At 36.1% G+C, this 24,757-nt stretch overlaps 1 protein-coding gene across 22 annotated transcripts; it reads right to left on the reverse strand.

Moving 5' to 3' along the window:
* Positions 1 to 4,428: 4,428 nt before the first annotated feature.
* Positions 4,429 to 13,790, reverse strand: LOC147544897 (nucleotidyltransferase). 22 transcript variants are annotated; one of them, XM_086672984.1, is made up of 11 exons: positions 13,488 to 13,790; positions 12,993 to 13,095; positions 12,540 to 12,904; positions 11,011 to 11,199; positions 10,466 to 10,558; positions 10,207 to 10,389; positions 10,029 to 10,131; positions 9,755 to 9,937; positions 6,509 to 8,949; positions 5,791 to 6,368; positions 4,429 to 5,004 (listed from the first exon to the last, which is right to left on the reverse strand). In XM_086672984.1, exons 3-11 carry the CDS (start codon positions 12,768 to 12,770, stop codon positions 4,995 to 4,997), a joined length of 4,011 nt encoding a protein of 1,336 aa, XP_086529110.1. In that variant the 5' UTR covers positions 12,771 to 12,904; positions 12,993 to 13,095; positions 13,488 to 13,790; the 3' UTR covers positions 4,429 to 4,994. The 22 variants fall into 22 exon arrangements, with proteins under 22 accessions (XP_086529110.1, XP_086529098.1, XP_086529101.1 ...); XM_086672972.1 differs by having other exon boundaries at positions 5,791 to 6,371; positions 13,488 to 13,752; XM_086672975.1 differs by having other exon boundaries at positions 5,791 to 6,371; positions 12,993 to 13,370; positions 13,488 to 13,650.
* Between the last annotated feature and the right edge of the window lie 10,967 nt (positions 13,791 to 24,757).

A 24,757-nucleotide genomic window follows, 5' to 3' on the forward strand; every position in this document is an offset into this window, starting at 1 on the left:
GATTAAAAAGAACTCAAATCTTATATCTTTATAAAAATAACCACGCCGCATAAGTAAACAATACAAATCTAGAGTTTTGCGTTGGACTATTGGAGGCACAAAAGAATTAAAGATCTTTATTTTCGCCATATAAAAAGGAGAATCTCAATTGAAACAGGTCGAATAGTAAAAGAAAAAATTGTCTTCGAGATGCTCTAATACCCTATAATGATCCAGTTTTAACCTTGTAATTAGCATTATTTTTTCGGAGGAGAGGAAAATTATAAGGGCCAAAATTCGGGTCAAAATATCAAATGAAGCCCAACCCGGAATAATAATGCAAAAAAAAACCCACAAATCGAAATTACAAAATATTTTTGAAAATATCTGAACAAAACATAGTTTGCTCTCAACAATTTTGTATTTTCTCTCAACAATTTTGTAAATGTATGAACAAATTTGTTTTTGTTCACACATAATTAAGAACATAATTATATATGTTGTCACATTTTCAAAAGTGTTGTCAACAGTTTCAAAAGTGTTGCCAACAGTTTAAAAATTGGATTTTTTTTTTTTACATTATTATTCCCGAGTGGGTTTTTTTCGTATTTGGACCCAAATGTTGGGCTTTTCTTACATAGTTTCTTTTGGGAGAGTATCTTTACAACCAAGTAGTTATAATGATTTTATACCAGTTTTAAGTAGTTACGTTGTCTAAGGATCAATTTTATATGCACCGTGTATTTATGATAGTATTTTCATTTTTCTTGGTTTCAAATATTTTTGCATTAAAAATTGCATTTTAGTAGAAAAACTCTACAACAAATTGTATACTCCGGTTGTATCAGTCGGAGTGTACATAAGACTCAGGTTGTGTTTGTTTTTTTGTGAGGGTCGGAATCTGAATTGGCTGAATCTGAAATAACTCAACTGAATTAGATGAATCTGAATTGGTTGAGTAATTTTATAGTAAGATGTTTGTTTTTCAAATCTGAATCATTTCATCTGAATTAAATAAAATTACATTTATACCCCCATCTATATTATTAAGGAAATAGAAAAAACCCTATCTTAAATTTTTCTTTTTTCACTTTCCCTTTCTCTCTCCTGTCCTCTTTCCCAAATTGCTGCTACTTTCTATTTCATCCAAACCCTATCAAAACTTTTGATCCCCAACCGGCTGCTACTTCCTAGATCATCTAAACCCTAAATCACATAATAATAAAAAAGATTTTGTTACCTTCTCTATCCTCCATAGTTGCAGAAACGACTACCTTCCCATTTGACTTTAGAAACGACTTAGATCGAAGCCCAGAAGTTGTAGTTTCAGATGATGTTGCTGCCATTGATGATGGAGTGGTGGCTGTTGTTGTATTTGCTCTCTCTCTCTCTCTACATATATATATATATATATATATATATATATATATATAGAAGATTAGCCAAAGCTAGATTGACGCCGGATCTAACTAGGGTTTCGAACAAGATAACCCTCACCAGATCCGGCGAGGGTTGCAAGCCCTTCTTGTGGTGATGGTGGTGGTGGACGACGAGGGTTCAGAAAGCCCGTCATCTGGTCGTGATGCTGTTGAGGTGGTGGTTAGGGCGTGTTTGAGACTGGCACTGTGTGCTCTTGGTTTTTTGTTGTGTTCCGTGGTGGTGGTGGTGTTAGTGGTGGCGGTGGTGGTGGTGGTGGTGGCGATGGTGGTAGTGGGGGTGAAATGAAGAAGTCAAGAAGATGAAGATAGAGTAATTTTCGGTTTTTGCGGGGGTATATTTGTCATTTGTTACTTTTCAGCAGTTGAGTTTATTTTTCAGACTTGTTTTAAAGTCTGAAAAAACTGGGTCTTAATTCAGCCAATTCAGATGTTTAGTTTAGTCAGCCAATATTTCAGATTTTGTCAAACAAAAAAAACAAACATTTGAAATCTGAATTGAGATCCAATTCAGATTTCAGATCTGAAAAACTTAAAAAACAAACAGCACTTCAGTCTGATGTTACTGGTAGCATAATGCACAATTCAATTAGATTCCCCCAACCGAAGTACTTGAGAAAATTCTAAATCTATTGGAAACACTCCAAACAAACTACACAAAATTATGACAATTGGTTTATTATTACCAGATTAAGGTGGTGTTTGTTTTTTAATATTTTCAGATCTGAAATCTGAATTGGAATCTAATTCAGATTTGAGATGTTTGTTTTTGGATTTAAGAAAATCTGAAAAATTTGTTGAATTGGATAATTGTCTGAATTGTCTGAAAAAGAGTCCACTTATTTCAGACTTCAAAACAAGTCTGAAATAAAATGCCAACTTCTGAAATGAGTGAAATGACTCTTGTGCCCCTGTATCAGAAAAAAAATTCTCCCAGATTTCTACCACCACCAACGGACAGCACCACTGCCACCACCAACAGAACACCACCAACAGAACACCACCACTGCCACCACCAACAGAACACCACCACTGCCACCACCACCAACAGGACACCACCGCCACCAACAACAACAGGAATCCACCACCACCACCACCAACAAGACACCACCCACCAACACCCAACACCACAAACAGGGTCTCACCACACAAATCAGGATTTCCTGTACTGTTGTTTCCTGCTGCTACCTTCTCGAGCATATAAAAGTCCGATGATGAAAATCTTTGAAATCTTCTATCTAAGAAGATTTCCTGTACTGTTGTTTCCTGTACTTTTCCGTTCGTTCAATGTAGTTCTAAGAAGCAGCTTCAAACATCAAATCCTTCGTTGAAAGAAGTTGAGGTGTTAATAATCTCTCTTTACCTACTACGATTTCTAGGGTTTTAGGTTTAGGTTTTACTTTTGGGCAGCTATTGGAGAGAGAGGGAGCAGTAAAGAGAGAGAAGAACCATTGGGAATGAGAGAGATAATAGCAGCCATTAGAGAGAGCTAAAAGGTGAACAAGAAATTTTAGGTTTTAGGTTTTATTTTTGGGCTGTCGTTGGAGAGATAGGGAGCAGTAAAGAGAGAGAAGGTGAAATAGAAAGGAATTAGGGTTAGGTTTAAGTCTAGGGGTTGTTTGGCAAAAACATATAATAAGGGTATATATGTCAAAAATGCTATTCAGACCTAATTATTCAGATTTAGAAAACAAACATACTAACTTACAAAATATTCAGCCCAATTCAGATTCAGCCAATTCAGTTAAGCCAATTCAGATTCAGACATTAAAAAAAAAACAAACAGCACCTAAGTGTAGACAACTGGGTACGACGCCTCCAATAGAATTACTTCAAATATGGAAGCCCTCGGAAACAAACTACCAAAAATTATGAAAAATACTAATACGATTTTAACAGAATTGAGCACAGACAATTTGGTAAAATGCCCCTGAGAGATTAATTTAGAGTACTCATAATTTTAATTAGAGACAGGCGACCGTGGTCATATCAGAAGCATCTCTTTGGATGTTTGCCAGAAATTTGGTAGCTTCCCACCAAGTCATACGCATACTAATGGGACTGGTATGTCTATAACTGTCACGTAACCTAAGAAAAAATAAATCCGAAAAGTGTATTTGAGCAAAAAGATGAAGGATTTAGAGAGATAACTGGCCAAAAAATGAAAGGTTTAGGGAGATAAATGGAGTACAATTTCTGAACTTATAGCTAATTGAACAAGAAAAGGGCACTTTTCAGAAATTGGACTCAGATCGTTTAATCTAGTAGAGGAGAAATTTGGACCCCGATCCTTAACACCACATTTTTCTGTTTTCGATTCTTGAATCTTTTCCACTCTAGGTATGAACTCGTTCGTTTAACAGAACCACAATTTTCTGTTTTCAATTCTTGAATCTTTTCCACTCTAGTTATGAACTGGTAAGTGCCAATCCAAGATTCAGAATCCATCTTCTTTCACACAGTAAAAGCCTACAAGGAATGGGTCACCCTTGAAGTCTAAGGCACATGAACACAGTCACCCTTGACCCCTTTACCTTCAGAGGTTCAAAAGTTAATAGTTGGGAACTATTAAAATACTCTTACCCAATTTTCGGGCCGAAATATTCTAAGTAGTACAGTTTCTGTTCCCACTCTAAACAAACTCGACGAGCTTTTTATGTATTCTACAACAAAACTCCCCAGGCTTTGAATGCATTTCTTTTGGTTCCTGCTTTTATCTGCAGCACTTAGAACAGATTATAATAGCTCGTCTTATACACGAGTTAATAATAGCCTTTGTGCTGGATAACAAATAATGAGTGCATAAGAAATTATTGGAATGTAGCTCACTTGTTCGACGACAGTACAAATGATAAATTACCAAGGAATGAAGAAGACTTTGCTTGTACAATAACTTACCCGCTTTGTCAAACATCGGTCACCTTCATCCTGCAACTAGAGATACAAAGTATAGCAGATTTGGCATAAGATAACAGCTAATACATATGCAGTTAGATGAATAAGCTATAACACAGATGGAAAGTTTTCGAATTTTTTTAATCTAGTGCTGCTACAATTAAAGGTTACAAGTACAACATTTAATTTCGGGGGAAAAAAAACTTAAACTGTTTGTTTTCTAATTCAACTTTTGCCATTAGTGCCCTACATTTAACAAAAAACAGAAAGAGAAGTAATGAGAGCCTCCATGGAGAATAACATTAAATTTAGACCTAATTGTTACAAGTAAACATAACTTAATAATACATTCTATTATGATGTTAAGAAAGACTAATTTTGAACCTATGAGAGATGCTAGGGTAAGGTGTTGAACCCTAAAATGAAAACCTAAGAAGAAGCTTTCTCCTCTCAAACCTTCCATTTTCTTTTCCGCCTTCTAAAACAGGATGTAGATTTCACTTTTTGTATGGTGCAATACAAGCAGTAACCTTGTCAAGGAAAGATCCAGGACCGGCTAAGGAGCGTGAAGGAGTGTGCCAGGTATAGTAACAAGAGAGCAACCCCGTTTCCCCTCTTTGGTGGGCGGAAAACCCTGTTCCTTCAACCACTAAGTTCCTCTAGGCCACTGATACAGCAGAAAAATCAAATTCTCCTGCTAGCAGATACACAAACAACGTAGGTAAATTTTCTTTAACAAGAGAAGGAATGATTGATTAAAATGTGTAAATGTACATGTATGAGAAAAATCAAAGAACCAAATCAGAAAAAACTGTAAAGTCACAATGTTGCGAAACTAGCCACCCAATGTATGTAAGCGTCTCCAATATACACATGAAGTTTATGAATACGAAGTGAACATTTGAAAAAGTTCACCAATCCAGGTTGTCTAATGGTGTGTTTGGTTGCAGGATTCCTAAGTAGGATTCCTATCAAAAGTGGAATTTGGTAGGAATCATGAATCCTTGGTCTGTTTGGCTACCAAGAATCCTAGGACTCTTGAATCCTAAGGATTCCTAATTCCAAAAATTGTATTGGACCAAAATCCCACCTTACCCCCTAGGATTTTGGATTAATGAACCTAAATTTCAAACTTAAAATCAACAAAAAAATATTTCCTTCTACAAAATCATTATTTTTTTTCAAAATCATTATTTTTTTCAAAAATCATATTTTTTCTAAAGACTTTTAAAAATACTCAAATAATAATAAGTCATAGAATTCTTAGTTGCCAAACAAGCCAAAAAATACTACTAGAATTCATGAATCCGTGGAATCATGAATCCCAAGGACTCATGAATCCGCGGATTCATGATTCCGCCATCCAAACACACCATAAGTTTTTTTACATGGAGTTCCATTTTATCAGTGTAATTTGTTTAACTTTTGATATGGAAAACTTTTTCATTGTTTTGAAAACGGAAAAACGGAGAGGAATTACCTGTGAAATTGGGGAGAAGAGGGTTGGTCAGGTGAAGAGTGTGAATTTATATCTCCTTGAAACCTCTGATGTTCATACATATAACTTGTCGGGCCTCCTTCACCCTCTTCTGAAGCTTCACCTCTACCTGACAAATCCACTGATCCAAGAGAACCAAACTCAAGTTGCTCTGTGCGTGAACCATAACTAACATTATGATCATACGGATAAAACGCAACAGATGGAACAGCGGGTCCAGTTGGTGCAACGTTGTTTGAGTTTATGCTCATCACTGGATACATGTTGTAGTTGCCATGCTTGGAGTTGGGGGCCCTAGACGGGCCATTCTGAGCCCTATGTGCAGGGAAAGTTTCATTCCTGTAGGAATCCCACGACCTATCAGCTCGATCGTCACTTGCTCCAACCCCGTCTGATCTTGAGCTTGGTTTATCACTGCGATTGCGGCCGCGTCCTGCAGCTCGCTGTCTTGAGTTCATACTCCAGTTTCCTTCCCTTTCACTGCGGTGCTCATTTCGGTCATAATAATTATTCTCTTTGTGGTTTCTGATACTTGAAGATTGTCGTTCTCTGAAAGGAATCTTCTGAAAAATAACAAACAAGAATAATAAGCTTGAATTTTCTAATACACTGAGGACAATAAGATAAAAGCTTACAGAACCCTCTGTCACAAGGATAATTAATTCAGATAAATTACGTAAGATGAATATAGTTATCTTACACGATTGGGAAGGTAAGTTCCCGTTCCAGCACGATATCTAGGGATTTCTTCACCATACCGCTGATAAACACCATTGAGCCTTTGAGAACCAGGCTGAAGCGACGATACAGGAATAACACGAGGGCCATAGCCGGGAAGTTGCTGAGTGAAGACATTTCCATTAGGCAAAGGAGGTCTTCCAGGACCATCCCACGAGAAATTGCCCTGTAAATATGTGGGTGGTACCATAACATGAGAAGGATAAATTAATGGACCATAATGCTGCCGTGGGTTCTGGCAGAATCGTGCAAACTGCAAATTTTGCAAATGACTAGTGAAATCACTATTAAGAATGTCATAATTCTGCTCCCCGGTAGGTTCCATAGAAGCAACATCTCCATTAGAGTTTGAACTAGTGACAATGTCCGACTGTTGAGTGTTCTGATCAGACTGGATAATAAGGTTGATATCTAAGCGATCTTCCGCATCCAAATTGCTTCTGTTTTTTCCAGTAGTTCCAGTATCAGTTGGAATATTGTATACGGGAAGCATTGTAAGAAAAGGAACAGGAGGTCCAGTAAGATAGAATGCGAAGGGCACCATCCCTGAATTATCCGTTGTCCTTTGACGTGAACCAGAATCTACTAGCATAGGAGCACTTGGTATCATTGGATTTGAACCACTTGTACTCGTATGTGATGTTTCATAACTAGGTATTTCATGGATCCTAGAGTGTGAGGAAGACACAGAAGTGGGTCTCATACTTCGTTCACCCATTTCAGCATTCATAGTCGAAAGGGGAATCCAGTCTTTGTCATCGTCATCTGCTTGTGAATAACTATTACCAACTGATGCATCGTCATGCATTCTATTCTTGCCTTGACCATACACAGTGGAGGAATCTACAGATTGAGAAGGTTTTCTACCCCGTCTATCCCTCGCAGGCTTGGAGGCCTTCACAGATGACCCATCCCATGAACTTTCAGAAGATGTTTTACTTCTTGAAGAACTAGGTTCTGAGACAGGTAAGGATCTCAAATTCGCATATCTGTCTGTAGAGTAAACCTCATTCCTTCTCTCATATTTATAATGGAAGTTTTCACTGTTAACTCTGCTTTCATTTGCAAACTTTTGTTGACCTCTCACAGAGGAACTGCCAGAGCTACTAACCCGTGATGAAGAAACATAATCATACCCAGCAGAAGATGATTGTTGCTTGTCATCTGACTGCATCACCTGGAACCCTCCATTTTTTGTGTGAAATTCTTTACTTGGACCTGCATCTTGGTCTTCCCAGAAACTGTGTTCACCATCGACCTGTTTGACTTGGGTTGATTCTGAAGTATGTTTACTTAACTCGTCCATTTCTTGGTTTGAGGCCAACCCACCAGTTGGAAAAGAACGGATTAGTGGTGAGGAAACCAGACCCTGATGAAACGACGTATTGGTGCTCCAATGAGGTTCCACCGAGGAAATATCTGTGGGAACCATCGCCATCAAATTTCTCTGAGTGTAACCCACTGAAGCCAGAACAGAAGGTGATAATGGAAGGGATATACGGGGATGCGCTAAACTCATTGGAAATTGAACCTGGTTACCTAGACCTCGAAATCCGGAAGCCATCATGTTCACCAAATCTTGCTCTTCCTGATGCATTTGCACTGATTCACCAACCGAAGCAAGGTCCTCACCACTGTTCTGATCAGCACTAACATCAAGACTTTGATGAGATGGGCTGTGCTTCAAAGAAGATGAATCCTCGGTAGAAGATCTTCTACTGTGATTTGAAACTTCAAAGTTCCTCTTAATGCTATTCTCTGGCCTAGAAGAAGCACTATGTTTTTTCACGGTATCTGCCACCCTGTTATGCCTTCCCTTGGAAACCTCAATGGAAGCATCTGTAAGTTCAGGACTAGAATGAGTCCTACCGAACTGAAACCTGTTCTGCCCCTCACTCGTCAAATAACTTGGTCTGGAACTTCTCTGACCCCTCTCAGTATGTGAAATTTCTCTGGATTTAACATTTTTCACCAAATGATCAGAAACTCTAGAGGTGCCTAGGTTAGCCTGGCTTTTCCTACTTTGAGTATGAGAAGTTGCAGACGTGTCAGTGGTCCTTGACATTCTTTCTGCAGAACGATTAACATGTTGGGGAGAAATGACATGTGAACTGATAGTCCTCTCAACCTCAGATTCCTTATGAACAGACTTCTCGGTCTTTTTCTTGCTGCTCATACGCTGAGAAACTTTTTCAGATGCAACGGGACGATCTAAGTCAGAAGGTTGCAAGCACCACAAATCAATGTTAGATGCATCAGGCCGCTGGCGACTACCATGTCTATCCCACGTGTTCATGAAGAACATATTTATTTCAGATATCAGGTTTTCTTTGGGGCAGTCAAGTAATCTAGCTAAGCTTTTAGCTCCAAATGCAAAGGCACTACGTATTCTGAAGAAATTACCTGCAGAAAATAAAAATGTTTGCATAAAAATGCAGTAAGCAGATCTTTCAAAAGAAAATAATGCAGTAAGCAGCTGTTGTAGCAAAGTATAGACAGATGAGTTAGAGAAAAAAATTAGAATCCTGACTTTATCATAGAATAAAAGAATATGATGAATATGTTTTAAATTATAATTTTATTACATGCAATTATAGAAGGTCTACATCGTCGTTATTAGAGTAAAAGTTTCCTTCTAATAATATTTCACTATATAGCACTTCAAAGAAAACTTGCTACAAATCAGCTCCTCAAAAAGTTTTTAAAGGCTGTATTAAGGTTGAAGTCTGAAACACAAGCATTTTAGATTTGTTTACATTTTTCAAATAATTTACATGATCAATGAACTGAAAGATTCAAAGAATGTTAAGTAAGAGCCACCAGGTTTGCCACAATCTTCTATTTTGACCGAAATTTCTCTCTCTTGCTGTTCGAAAAGGTTACTTTCGTACCTTTTATACAGAAAAGTAGCAGCAAACAGAATTCCCTAAGAAAAGCAATTAAGAAAACTTATCTGAACTCTTAAAAGTTAGATAATATGGAATTTATAATCAAGTACTAGTAAGTGGATTCCGCGTTTGATTATGAATATTCAACCCATCAACCAAATGGAAAGCAAAACAATGTAACAGCAAGAACAAACTTAAAAGGGAAACAACTTAACCTCCTGCCACAAGAGAATAATCCAAGGGCAGACATCTTGAGGCAACATTTCAAAAAGCTAAACAGAAACATTATTCAAAGAGAGTTGAGTTCCAAACTTAGGTACCTTTACTAACACTACGTCCAAGGTTGTTAGTTGTTCGTAGAGGATCTATAACATTGAAATGTTTAGACATAAAGGTCTGATTCTGATTTTCTTGACCTCCAGGAGAAACAGAATATACTGAACTACAAGCATCGAACAATTTACGGAGTAGTAAATCTCCAGAATCCTTCCGAGGAGGTTCAGCTGCAAGACATTTCACTATTAGATCGGAAAAAAGTTGTAAGGAGGCAATTAACTAAGGAACAAGATAAAGAATTAATGCCTCCATGGATACCTGTCATATCTGGAAGCCGACGAATGGGGACCGGACCCCGAAGACTAACACAAAAGTTGTCCCAGTCAAAGTTGCTGAAAAATTCTAAAAAACGGTAAAGAACCTGAAAAAAGAAAGAGTGAGAACTATTACAAAATGTAAGCTGGTAAAGAAAATAGACACTGAAATTCATAGTTACCTCAAGTGGTCCTGCAAAGGTATTGTTAAAGACATGAAATATGTATAAAACTAATGTCTCGAGGGCATACGTCGAAATAAGTCCATGATGAGCACCCAAAATACGGCTCTCATAGTAACACCAGGCTTTTATCAAGATAATGCTGCGTTTGAATAAATGATTCTGATTTATCAAATGGTCAACCTACAGAAGAGTAAAAACTAAATGGTTAGAACTATAGAATTGTTCCGACTAATTGCTAAATATCTCAAGACTTTACCTCTTCAAGAAAACAAAGAGTGCAAAGCCCTCCTAGCTGGTCAAAAGATATGTCTACCACAATGTTTTCGACAAGACATTTTATTAGCTTCACCTGCAAGTGTATGTAATGAATACTTAAGTATACTCTGAAGTCTAGAAGAAAGCAAATCATAGAAACATGAGGTGCAGCAGAAGTAAAACACCAGTATATAGGATAAGAAATTAAGACTCCTTCATAGGATTTAAAATATAAGTCGTTTCTAGATTTGACATGAACTAAACAAGCCTTCCTAGCAATTTCTGAAGTACAAGTAGAGCCTGGATGTACGGATAGGTAAAAGTGACCAGAACAAGGTTTGGCACTTTGTTGTAATTGTCGTTTCCAGTGACTGGCACTTTTACACAATAGGGCCCATACAAGACTACATCACAAAAAAGATAAACAAAAGAAATACAGCACACAAACTTATAAACATGTTGAAAATTCCATAATGATATCAAACTGCAAGAGTCTGGGACCTACAATTATATGATAAGGGACAAGAGGTGATAAAAAGGACATACTTCTGCTTGAATGTATTGAACTTCTTTTACTCGAAATTCAGCATTCTCACTCTTTTCTTCACTCTCAAGCACACTGCGAACCTCATTTGCCCAAGTATCCTTCAAACTTTTATTCTCGCTAAAAGCTGACAGATCAATGTCTCCATCTGGTAAGTACGTCTTCAGAGGCACAGACCCAAAAGTAAACACCTGAAAACAAATAAAAAAAATTATTTAACAGAATATGAATGCTACTCAAGTGGTCAGTCCACAACCAGTCTATCCATTAAAACTGTCAAACAGGCTGTATGAAGGTTTATACCATCCCCTCCAGTTTTTTGTTCCTCGTAAATCGAAGTTCTAACCACCCTGACTAGGACAATTTTTTAGCCTTTCCTTGAATATGCCAATCCAAGAGCTACAAACCTCCAAACTCAACATACAATGAGCTCCTCAAAGGTATTAGCGGGATGCAGAATTTTTTGTTTGGAAAAGTATTTTTGAAGTACTTAAATCCAACATCAGGACTATGAAGATCATCAACAAAGATGATTTTTGGCTAAGGGTGCACTAATTGGTATGAACGCTTTACAGGTTTTGATGCATGGATGCTAAAATACTAAAGGATACCCAAGTTTCTCTTCAGAAGTTATTGGTAAGTCCAAAATATGCAGAATTTTTGTGGCTCATGCAAAAATCTGGAGCTCAGTATCTTGCTTTGATCAACAGCCCAAAGGCAAAGAGTGGTGTAAAATAAATCAAAAGAAAACAAATAAAAATCAAAAGGAAAACTAACCACATGAACTACAAAGTTACAGAATTTTCAAACTTAGTAATTTGGTATCTGTTGAGGTCAAAATAAACCAACGGTTTTGTGTTAATGCTTGCCTCAAGATCCCCTTCCTGTAAAAATGTTTCTGGTAATGCCAATTCACGGTAACTTCGTAGCAGTTATTTCGTCACAAAAAAATCTACCGATCTCCAGAGAATTAAGCTACGTAACACGGACACTACAAGTATCAGTATCCAGCAGGTAAGATGTATTGGATAACAGATAATGCAAAAAAAAAAAAAAATCCCAAATGGGAAATACGGCTATATATATATATGTTTTGAGAAAAAAGTTATATTATCAGGCATGTGATGTGATTGGTATTTCAAACAAGAGACATTAACCTAGATGGTGTTTCCCTTAGCACGATATTTTGAAAGAAAAAACCAAATGTACATACAAGGTTACCACATTATACCTACTAAAGTGACTGCAGATAGATAATCTTGTCACTTACGTACGTTCAAGTTGGCAGCAGTTGTGGTGATTCTCTAGTTAGTTGGTGATTTCTAATTCCTTACTTGTTTTCAATGTTAACACTAATAACTACCTCAGGGTAACAAAGAAGAAAACTTCACATTAAGATTACACAATCGGCCAAATTACAGATTTTTACTCCAAAAAATCTACAAACAACAGCCAACAATGAAAAATAACACATTTACATACCCATACAAAGTGGTTATAATTACATTGAAAAGTAAGAAGAGAGGCCCACCTGACAGGAGAAACATTTTAAGATGAGCCTCTGAACATAATCTGTGACGGCAGTCCTTCGCTCTTCAGAGTTCTTGTTGGGTTGGATGCAATCAATTAATTCCGCAGTTCTCTCTTCAGCTTTCAACCATCTTTCCCGATCAAGTGCTCTAGTTACTGAAGCCGCTTCGTTGGGCAAAAGGCCATTGGGCAGAAAGCCACTAGGCTGTACCCAGTGCTCATGATCGCCCATTCAGGAACAACTAACTCAATGGATACCTCTGATGTACTCCTTCCTCTTTACAGAGACAGAAAACTCAAAGAATGTGGTAAACCGTAAACCGATACCGTCTTGGTAACTAACAGATACCCGAAAAGCATTCAATCCTGATCAAATTTCAAGGAAACCCAAGACTAGATAAGTTCCTTCAAATAGATTTGGCAGAGCAAAACTTACAAACCACTTGATACTCACAATATTAGTGATGTTTGGTAAGAAATAGGAACCCTAATGAAGCTTGAATAAGAGTACTTCACTTCCAAATCCATACTTAATAGTAATGAAACTTTGCCTGATTCTAACAGGAAACAAAAATCCCACTTGAACCCATTAATCCCAACAACATAACAGAAACCTAGAAAATACTTTTAAGTGTGCATACTTCTATTTGCTTGATTTCCCACAATAATATGAAGAACAGTAAATAACAATCAAAGACAATCAGAAGAAAAATCTTAGAAATTAAAAGGATCCAATTCCCAGATGTTCATCGAACGATCCTGAACAGAAATAGAAAACGATAACAAGGGAATGTCTTTTCGAATCCAAATGTTACTTCAGAATCAAATAAACCTGACGGAAGAGAAAGTTTGGATCGAAAAGAAAAATTAACTGTATCAATCAAGAGAATGCACAATAATAAGTGAGAAGAGGAAACAGAATTAAGAAACTCCAGATTAGAATACTGACCTTATAGAAAAGTGTTTTATTTTTGCTGCCCTGAGAAGTTAGGGTTTTCAGCGATGAAATTTCAGAGATTAGGGTTTTGATAAAAGATGAAAAAGTTTGAAGTAGTTAAACGAAGGGGAGAAAATGATTTGGGATGATAATAAAGTATAGAGAGCGAGAGGGGGGAGAGAGAGGAGAGAGACGTTAGTAAATTACTCCGTTAACGTTATAACGGGGAAGTGAGGGATTATTACTAGCGTCACCCCTTAATCTTAGGAGTGTATTTAGTCTTTCTGCTTTGAACTTCAAAGTTTGAAGTGTTGTGAAAAGGTGGCCTCAATGCATGATGAAATGAAATGGGCAAGCCCAACTTGTTAACGACAATGTGTGTCCCGGAAACTTGGTCAAAACAAGTTGACCAAGTATGGTTAGAAGCAATTTCAGTTTTTGATAATGTTTAGCATTCACTTTTTCTTTTTCTCTCCCTCAGCAAAACGTCACCGGTCAGCGATCTCTGGCACAACTTTAACTTTAATAGAACAGAAATTCCTTACTTCCTTCTTATTGTTTTTCTTCTTCCCTCCACTCCTTATTCTCTTCCCCTTCTATCTTCTTTATCTCCCTCGTCTCATTCCAGCGAAGGAAGAAGGAAAAACAATATTTACTTCAAGTTCAGGTCGCCAACTGGAAATTGTTGGTAAGAGATTGCATGGCAGTGGCGATCTAAAGGCGTCAAATGTGTCATTAGGTCAAACTCAAATGGTCATTGTCTTGGTATTACCTCTAACAAAAATGTGTTATAAAATGATGCCTTTAGCGGTATTAATGCCTTTTACTTAGATCAGAGAGAGATAGAGAGAAGCTTCTGTCCAAGAATAAATAAGAGAGAGTATTACTTAGATTAAAGAGAGATAAAGTTTTATGGTGTTCGCCGGTGTCGGTGCAGTAGATATTTAGAGAAATGTATGCCCTAGAGTAGTACGGGAGGGCTGGGAAAATCAGCTCGGTCCTTAAGCCAGTCTTGCCTCAAGGCACGGAAAGGTAAATTTGAGTATCAGTTTACCCAACCTAAGCCCTGATTAGCCCAAAGATCTAGGGCGGAGAAATCCACAAAATCTAAGATTCTTAGTAACGTGAAAGACAATAATACGATGAAAAGTAACTTTCCACAAACAATCTGAAATATCGGCAAAAATATTTATCAAATACGAAATATAAACTAACAAAGGAACTTATCCTTCTACGACCATCAAAGTATTCAATCTAAGTCGGTGTTTCACCACAACATCATATCCGCCGCTCGTCACAGTCGGCTAACCGAGCATATGTAATGCAACGGGTTCGCCCTAATCAACCATACAAGGTTCAGTCTCTAAACTCATATTTTGAATTCAATTCTTGTAAAACACTTTACTGACTTGAGCGTCAGAGAGGTTTTTGAGTTTTTTTTTTGCAGATTCTGTGCCAAAACCATAAAGAGTATTTCATTATTTAGTTCGATGAATCTTCATATCCTGAGTGATAGACTAAAAGTAATTTTTTGACATCATCAGATTGAAGCTGAAAGGAGTGCCGACTCTAGCAAAAATCTTATATGTTTAACATCTCAGACGATACACCTCAATTCCTCACGAAATCTACACCTTAAATTTAAAATCACCTCATATGCACCATGTCTCTAGAAATAAAGTCAAGAACCTAAGCGATGATGCCTAAAAAGGAAATAAAGAATTCACTAAAAGTTTCGCCGACTGGAGATATCACCACCGCTGATGGAAGGGACACATAATGCGTGAAACAGAACCCCCAACGGTGCCCTAGAGGGAAATCCAAGCTCGAAACTCAAAGAAACCGAGCCTGCAGGAACCAAGATAGAGTAAGCCAAAGACGAACACTGACAGGGACACGAAGATGAAAGAATCAAAGCCAAATTTCGTTAAAGATTTCCAATAGGACCACTGATCTCAACATACCACTCCAAATCGAGGCCTTAACCTCTGAGGTCACTCACATTAAAAGCACTCTGACCGAGGGGGAAATACAAAAGTTGGCCCAGTTTCTAATAGATCACCGACATGTGTTTGCTTTCAACACTAACAAGGTACCCGGGATAGACGCCATAATTATGTCTCATCGGTTGAACATAAAAGGTAGACTATAAGGCAGTCAAGTAGAAGAAAATGAACTTTCCCCCATAAAAGCAAGCAAAAATCGCGAAAACTAGGCGAGTTCCTGGCTTCCGGAGTAATATGAGAAGTACACAACCCGGATTGGCAAGCCAATGTGGTACTGGTTATAAAGGAGAATAATACGTGTATAGTGTGTGTTAAATACACCGACTTAAACACAGGCATTCCCTAAAGATAGTTTCCCCTTTGCCATCAATCGATCAACTAGTGAGCTTGACGTCAAGGCACGCCTTGCTCAGATTTATTGACACCTTTGCAGAGACCACCAAATAGCTATGCATCAGAAGATCAGGAACACAAAGTGTCCAGTATTAACAACATTTACTACTACCAATAGATGCATTTCGGTCTAAAGAACGCGGGAGGTATGTATTAATGTATGGTTAATAAATTTTTCCAACAACAGATACGAAAGATAGTGGAGTGTTGCATAGACGACATGATAGTTAAAAGCAAGGTCAGGGAAGACCTCATCCCTAACCTAAAACTAGTGTTTGATAGATTACAAGCCTAAAACATGGAGCTTAATCCAGAGAAATGTGACTTCGGGGTTACATTAAAAATTCTCTAGGATTTATGGCTGGTCACAGAGGAAAATAAGCCAAACTTACTAAAATAACGACCCTGGTAGATATGCCTAGCCAGGGAAAACAGGGAGGTACAAAGTTAACATTAAGATTGAGTTTCCTATCGCGATTCTTAAGCAAGATGGGAGAAGTCTTCCCGTTTTCAAAACTCTGAGGAAAGTGTTCAAGTTCGAATGGACAGAAGAGGTATTTCATGACCTGACGAGACATCTTATGGTTTTACCCTTGCTAATGACTATGAGATGGGGATGAATTACTATGTACCTCTCAACACCAATAGAAGCTGTATCCTTGGTGATGATAAAAACAATAGATGGAGTTGTTGAGAAATTACACCAGTTAAAATAGGTGATTAGTCTACTTAGAGTTTTTCTTTAATGCGATAATATCATAATTTTAAGATGCAATGGTATATAAATACAATATAACCACGAAGTAAATAAAGAATAATGACATGCAAAATTTATAGAGGTCCGAAACAAGTCTTATGTTTAGCTGCACCAAGCTAATCCACTATGAATATGTTATAACTTTATCGAGTTACCATACACAAAGTCTAGTGCACACCCTGACTACAACTCTCTCACCCTTAGACTTCTGCCCACTATCTTGATCTCTTGATATTATTCTCACATTTATAGAGACGAGAAGTTAGAAGATGAGATGCGATGATAACATTGTGAATGAATAAGCCACTTATAGGCCTTCATTCACCCTTAATAATTTTACAATCTAGTACATCTATTAAATTTCCAAACAAAGTTTTGATCCTTGCCATAAAATTCCTTCTTTCACAATACCTTCATTTAAAGGGGGTAGTGGATTGAGTCTTTCGTTGACATTAGGAAGTCTATGATTGTGTCTTACGTTCAAACTCATATATTTAGGAGTCTCCGAATGTCTGAGGCATTCAACTCCACACATTTGAGAGTCTATGAATGCCTGAAGCATTCAGATCTGGACATTTACAAATCCCCGAATGTCAGTGGCATTCAATTAGACAAAATGTCCGCGTACTTTGATAGACTTCATAGTTTGGTTTTATGAAGGATTTGGAACAAATTTGGAGCTCAATTTGTCTTTACAAATACAAGGGACATTTTGTCCGTAGAAATATCCCTCAAAGTGTCACTAGAAATACTTCTCAAAATGTCAATAATGTATTTGTACAAATATATTATTCATATGATTAGAAAATAATCATAATATTAAAATAATAAATGTCCACTAATTGTCTATCAATGTCCACATATATACACTAATGTCTACAAACATTGAAAAATATATTTACAATAGTGATAATATTAAAATAATATATGTCCACTAATTGTCTATTAATGCCCACAGATACCCACTAATGTCTGCAAAAGTCAAAAAATATATTTTTGAAATATTGGTACAAATATATCATTTCATATGATTAGACAATAATGATAACATTAAAATAATATATGTCCACTAATTGTCTATCAATGTCCACAGATATCCACTAATATCTACAGAAGTTGAAAAATTTATTTTTGAAATATTGGTACATATATATTATTTCATATGATTAGACAATAATGATAATATTAAAATAATAAATGTCTATCAATTATCCTTCAATGATGAGATAATAATAATAATAATAATAATAATAATAATAATAATAATAATATCTACTACACATTTTGTCTATGGATTCAATACTTGAAATGTCTTCAGGATATTTTGTCTATGGACCAAATATTTTGAATTGTCCGCAAGACATTCTGTTTATGTTCCAAAATGCCTTGAAATGTCTATAAAGCCATTTTGTCTATGCATAAATCATAAATGTCCCCAAATGTCTTAAAACGTACTAGACATTTTGTCTATAAATGTCTCTCAATGTCAGAATCACATAATAAACATTGAGCAAGTTATATATAACTCAAAAACTTTAACAAAATTGTGGATGAGAAGAATATGATAATGCATTGAGCTAATCAATCTGATTACTGGGCCACTCGCAAATAGCAAGGACCCTATTCTAGTTGCTCTTGTCTGTTTCAATGTTTTATCCTCCTCCCTACAGAATCATAATAATGAATATATATAGCTTTCAAATTTTATACTTCTTAGGTTTTTTTTTGGAAGAAAAACCATTATCCTTTTATGTTTGATTATATAATAAATAATCTTAATCATATTATGGTTTATTGAAATATAGGTATAAGTGAGATATATCTTCCATCACTTGATTTTCTTTTTAATTCAAGAATTAACCCTACGAACTGAAATTGTTGTGTTTTGTGTAGTGTGACTGAAGTACTTTGATAAAGTTTGATAAGGTTAACACGTCAAATTGGTAATTGATATTAGAATTTCATTGCAACTTGTCAGACAATGAACACAGGACCATGATTATGAATGGCTAAACTCGTTGATCTTATCAAAGATGAACCATACATGGATTTTTAGTCCTTTTTGGCAAAACTTTAAATAACAAAAAGTAACAAAATATAAATTATGTATGCATGAACTTTTTGTAATAACTAAATTGTCATAAACACTACATTTTGAATGCTTGATAGGCTTGAAAGCAACCATAACAAATGAGATATAAGAGAGGAGATGGAGATGGAGATGTTACTACCTCATTGTTACTAGAGCTTAATATAATAATAGGATGATAACAATTAATTTTGTAAACCACTAATTATTTCTTAATTGAGTCGCATTTTATTAATGGTTAATTCTCATCCAACCTTCATGACGTCATCAATTCTATTTTTCTCTTCCTATTTTACCAAATTCTATTATGGTCCAACTCTCTGGCAATTCGGTTGAGAGAATGTTAAGTTTATCACTTCAGTTATGTAACACTCTTTATTTTTATTTTTCTTTTTCCTTTTTTCTCATCTCTTTTGTTATTTATTGGGTATTATGAGTAAGACTTAAATAAACTGCAAGTCTAAAGTTCAATGGTAAAAACAGAGGAATATAATGTCATTTAAATACACAAGTTTTGCTTCTATGAAGTCTAGTCATCTCAACAACCATAACGAATGAGTAGCAAATACTATCATGTCTTTTAAAAATCCGAGGGCAAATAGATTCCATGTCTATATATATAATGATATATTAAATCGTGGAATGAACCTCGCAATTATGCAAACTCTAATCTTGATAAGTATTATGCTACCATTCTGTGATTTATTTGGAAAGCTAGACGTGAGAGATGTTTTCAACAACAGATACTTGCACCATCTCACGTAATAAATCAAATAATGACCTTCACATACTTTAATAACATTGGTGTTCCTACATGTACTACTGTGAAAGTAAGTAGGTGGTCACCACCTATTAATCTCTATGTTTAAAATTAATATAAATGCTTCGTTTTTATCAATACTAATGAATAGACAGGAATTAGTTGTATCATTCATAATCACATAACTCAATTTATAACAGCTAAGGCTTCTACCATCTAAGTCAGGAACGCAGAAGAAAGTGAAAGTGTAGCTATTCTCATGGGAATCAGATGGGCATTTCATCTCAATATCAAATTCCTTCACGTTGAAAGTATTGTTAACTATTTCATTTGATTCTTGTCCAAGTATTGTTGACTTTCTTCTAAAGGTCTATTGGAAATACTAATTTTGATTATGGATAGTAATTGATAGGAGTCACAAAAAATATTATTGGAATTATGTATGAGTCAGTATGTAATAATATAGAGAGTCATATGTTACTAATCTAAAGAGTCATAGTCAATTATAATTGATGTTCTAGAGAGTCTTTTGAGTCAAGGAAGATGTAGAGTAGTGAGACTCTCACCCCCACCCTACAAATAGCTCTAGCGAGATGTTATTTATGATATAAGAAATTATCCAAAAGATAAACAAAAAAGTGAATAGAAGAAATACAAGAGAAAACAAAAGATCAACTAGAACTAAAAGAAAGCTCGTGTAGGTAAGTGTGTTCGAGGAGCTATCTACGTCTTGCCCACACAACTCCATGTTTTACGAGTTAAATATTTATCTTTCTAAGTTTGTTTATCTTGCCAACAACTGAGCGCTTAGTTGATAAGGCATGTACTTCGAAAACCTAGAAATCCGAGGTTCAATTCCCAACGGAAGTGGAATCTATCTTTACATATTTTATTTCTTAAGTTTATCCATCTCTCCAACAACTGGCAGCTTATTAGTCAATCTTTTAAAAAGAAATGAATTTATCCATCTCTCAACAATTTAGACTCCATAAAAAGAGGATTAAATTTTAGAAACACACACATTCCTATAACTAGTGTCTGTTAACCCTAAAAGGCCAAATCTCGTGGTTTGTATGCCACAAAAACAAAGAAAGAAGAACCTAGAGCAAAAGATATGGAAAATGCTTGGTGCCTTCGTACACAAAATGGTTGGATGCTGTGAACGAAGGCATAAATGGTGCGGGTGGAGCACTAGTGAACCAGTTGAGGTGCTCTATAAAGTAGCGGGGGACATGGTTAAATGAGAGAAGTCGTTCTTGTTTGTCATTATTGTTCAATTCCTAGAGAGGCACGAGAAAAGATCATTCTTTTGTCTGAAAAAAAAAAGAAACAGAGTTTGATTATAGCAGCGTTGCATTTCAATCTCACCGATCTTCTGCAAAATTAAAAAAAAAACACAAACTAACAAGAAATATTATGAAGAATACATTTATATTTTTTCCTCATAAATACATTATAGTTCAAAACATACAACATATTGATGGAGTCATAGGCACATACTTCCATAAAGCTAATTAGAGTTGAGGATTAAAAGAAACACAAAGGATATGATTTGTAGTTATCTTGTAAAAACTAATTTACACCTATATATGATCCTGATAAAATACTTGATTGACAAGATGATCATCCATATCGGTCATTAGTTAAATCTTCTTTCTAGTTTATTGATGGGCCTAAAAAGTTTCCTAAATAGGTCTACACCCGCAAGTGCACGGGTGTCAAGTTGTAATAAATTCCGGTAAGACCGGTTCGTTCCTCAGAGACTAAGTGAAACCTATTCTAAGACTTGGAAGTAACTTGGTTTTTGGTTTTGATGAGGTTTTGGTAATAAAATAAAATAAATAAAATATTAAAATAAAATTACGGAAAGAAAATAATTACAAATGATACAAGGAACTCAAATGGGGGAGAGCCTAGGGTTTTCTGAATCCGTCTTCCTAACAATTCTAACGACAAATTAATTTTGGTCTGATTAGATAGTTCTTTATATAACTCAGGTTTTTAGTCCATGAACGGTCTAAAAACCCGGAAGATTTTATCGTTAAAATGGTAAAAACTTTAATAAATTGTCGAGAAAATGATATTACGACTTCATCTAAACCCTAGATAGAAATTAGTTCTTCATGATAAAGGATGGAAGCTTAAATATATGGAAAAAGGAAAGAAAAGTAGAAAAGTTGGATTTCTTACTGATTTTGTAGCCAAACAGAGCCTTAGGAAGTGATTTCCTTCTGTTTTTCCTGTTTTCTGCTAAACAGACCCTTAGGGAAAACGATTTTCTCGTCTTCCCGAAAACGGATTCCCTGTGGGAAAATTATTTTCTCACCTTCTCCAACTCTCTTTCTCTCTCTAACTTTCTGTTTCTTTTCTCTTAACCTCTTTCTCTCACTATAATCTCTGTTAATCTCTCTCTTTCTCACTTAAAAGAGATACAAAAATCAAAAGTATGAAAGAATGAAGATACTCTCTGTTTTTATTTCAAAACTAAATCTTTACATCTCTCTCTCTCTAACTTTGTAACATCAATCTCTCTCTGTTCTTTGTAATCTCTTTCTCTCTCACTAAGAAACAGAAATAAAAAGAATACAAGAAAAATTGAAAAGAAACAAACTAGAGATGATGATGATTTCTCTCTATCTCTCTCTCTCTCTCTCTCTCTCTCTCTATCTCTTTCTGTAATTCTTGTTTAGTTGAGCTCGAGAGGTTGATCCCCCCAACCGAGATGATCCCAGCCGAGATGCTCTTTACATCACTCTCTCTCTCTCTAATATAGTCGGTTTTGGTTGAGCTACCAGAGGAAGACTCTCCAGTCGAGATGGTGATTGTTTTCGACCCCAAACCGAGATGCCATTCTTGTTCTTTGTTTTTTTGTATTTATAAGAGAAAAGAACTAACAATCTCCAGCCGAATAATAACTCCCCATGGAATTTCTTAGTAAAATCTTCTTATGATTCTCTCTCTAAAACTTTCTAAGAAAGAAAATATGCCCAGCTCATGCCCTCTCTACTATGATCTCTTACCTTCTCTGTTTTAAGAGAAATTAATCTCTTTGTGATATTTTTGACAATCTCTGTTCCAGCTTGCTAAACAATGAACAACTCACATTCTTGCATTATTTTCTCTCTCTAGCTCTAAATATCTCCATCTTTCTTTCTCTTTCTAAACATTGAGAAGAAAGAAAGAAAAAGATTTAATTTCCCTCTCAATATTTCATTTGATCTCATCGAACCCAAGCTTTCTCACTTTCCATGTTGCTGTCGATCACACAAGATCATCACTGAGTCGCCAATCTTTCTTTCTATAATCACTGTCCCTTTCTTTCTCTGTTCAATCACATCCTCTCATAATATTTATCTCTAATTTCCTTCTCTATATAAATCTTCATATATATCTCTTCAATCACTATCTTTGGAAATCCAATACCCACAAATCTCCCTCGATTTCCAATCTCTCTATTTTATGCAAAACTTCCTGTTTTATAAATTATTTCCTTCCCTCTCTTTTATTTATCTCTATCCAACCAGCCAATCTCCATCTATCTCCTTCCTTTCACACCCTCTCTATACTTTCTCTCTCTACTGTAATGTCCCTAAAGATAGAAATTAAAGAAAGAGATTTTGAATAAAGAGGGAATGAAATTGGGAAGTGATGGCGCCCTTCACGTGTATACTGTTAGTGTGGTAAAATCTTTGTTGTTGAGTTGGGTCTATCGAGACTTGATGAGATGCACGTACATGCGTTAGATTCCCTCCCACTTGTTTAGTAGCCGTTAGATCATATCAGCCTACATTTATAACTTGCCTTGTGTTGCTCCAAATAAGATTTTAAAACAAGTCCAGAGTGCCATCCTGAGTATCCCGAAAGTGTACCCAAATATTTAAATTGCCGCTGATTATCCGCCACGTGTCGCAGAAGGCTCCATGTTGACTTAACCCAAACTTTGACTCACTATAATTCTCGCACCCGATCTCCGATTGGACTCCCGTTTTCGGCGTTGAGTTCGTCATGGACTCTACTTTCACATGAGCACTAATATTGACCAAAATACCCTTGTCATTAAAATGACCAAAATGCCCCTCAAGTATGTCTTTATCACGATATTTTCGCATTGAACTCCGTAAATGAGACCTGAGAAAGAAAATCAAACAAATCATCAGAGTAACCGCTCGAACGGGACTAACTAACCCGAGTTAAGAGATTCAGATGGGACATTTTCATGTCTCATCATTTATTATGTGAGGTAGTGAGTATATAGACTATAGTCGAGGGGGCATTGATCATATAAGAGGAGATTATCATTAACTCCAACCCAATCAGATATTTATGCACGACCCTAAAACTCGAAAAATTAGTTTCGGGTCTAACCCATACGACACTAGTATACTAGAAAATGTTTATGCACGATTCATATGAGGGTTGATAATCATCCATGACGACGATTCGTTAAAACGAAAAAGTACCGAAGTCAAAATATAAAAATTTACTCGAGTAACTTTACCTTGTTTTTTTCATAAAATGTTCTGAATTAGTACCTTACAAAATGGAAATAATTAATGTCTAAATAGCAAACTCTTTATAACAGGAATAATTAGCAAATACAATAACAATTTCTCACATTTATGGTTGCATATAGAGTTCTCCGGCTCAAGAAGAACATATTCCAAATGCTCCTAAAAATTCATGGATCTCTCGTTTCAACAAATAAGAGTATCAAAACATTTCTTCTTACTCTTTTGCTTGCTGTTAAGTTTGTGACCATCCAACCCAAACCCAATTGGCAATGAGTGGAGAGGACCTATACATTATATTCTTGGTTGCTAGTTACTTCATCTCCCATGTGGAACTATTCTCACACGCCTCCTCACGTGTGGTGGGGTTAGCCTAACACGTATTTTTTTATTTCGGGTGACGTGGAGCACGTGCGGTTTTAAGCCTATCACGTGTGAGCCTAGCTTTGATACCATGTTAAGTTTGTGGTCATCCAACTTTGCGTCAAGGCATTAACCTTCTTATTCATATTCTTATTCCTTTACCGTGCATCTTAATTAGTCGGATCACTTACTCTTCTCTTATAAACCTATTCGATTGTGCTTTGATGCTTTGACAAATGACAATGGGGTTTGGATTAATTTGTCTCCATCTATTCATTTTGCTGTTGTCATTGAGTGTCATCTCTGTCTTGAACTAGTTTTGTATATTTGCTTTGGTGTTATATATTTCCGCGTTTAACAAAAAAAAGAGCTAAATGTATACCAAGGAAGCCAAAGATATAGGAGA

The sequence above is a fragment of the Eschscholzia californica genome, unplaced genomic scaffold (assembly GCF_041429995.1).
Source record: "Eschscholzia californica isolate CP2 unplaced genomic scaffold, dmEscCali1.0.p SCAF_4, whole genome shotgun sequence".
Lineage (NCBI taxonomy): Eukaryota > Viridiplantae > Streptophyta > Magnoliopsida > Ranunculales > Papaveraceae > Eschscholzia > Eschscholzia californica.

What these genes read in the sequence shown, in the direction of transcription:
- LOC147544897 (XM_086672969.1), bottom strand. Translation starts at nt 12,770, where the DNA reads ATGGGCGATCATGAGCACTGGGTACAGCCTAGTGGCTTTCTGCCCAAT. An exon ending in CTCTTTGTTTTCTTGAAGAG is followed by an intron (nt 10,390 to 10,465) that starts GTAAAGTCTTGA and finishes ACTCTTCTGTAG; the next exon opens with GTTGACCATTTGATAAATCA. An exon ending in TGGACGTAGTGTTAGTAAAG is followed by an intron (nt 8,950 to 9,754) that starts GTACCTAAGTTT and finishes TATTTTCTGCAG; the next exon opens with GTAATTTCTTCAGAATACGT.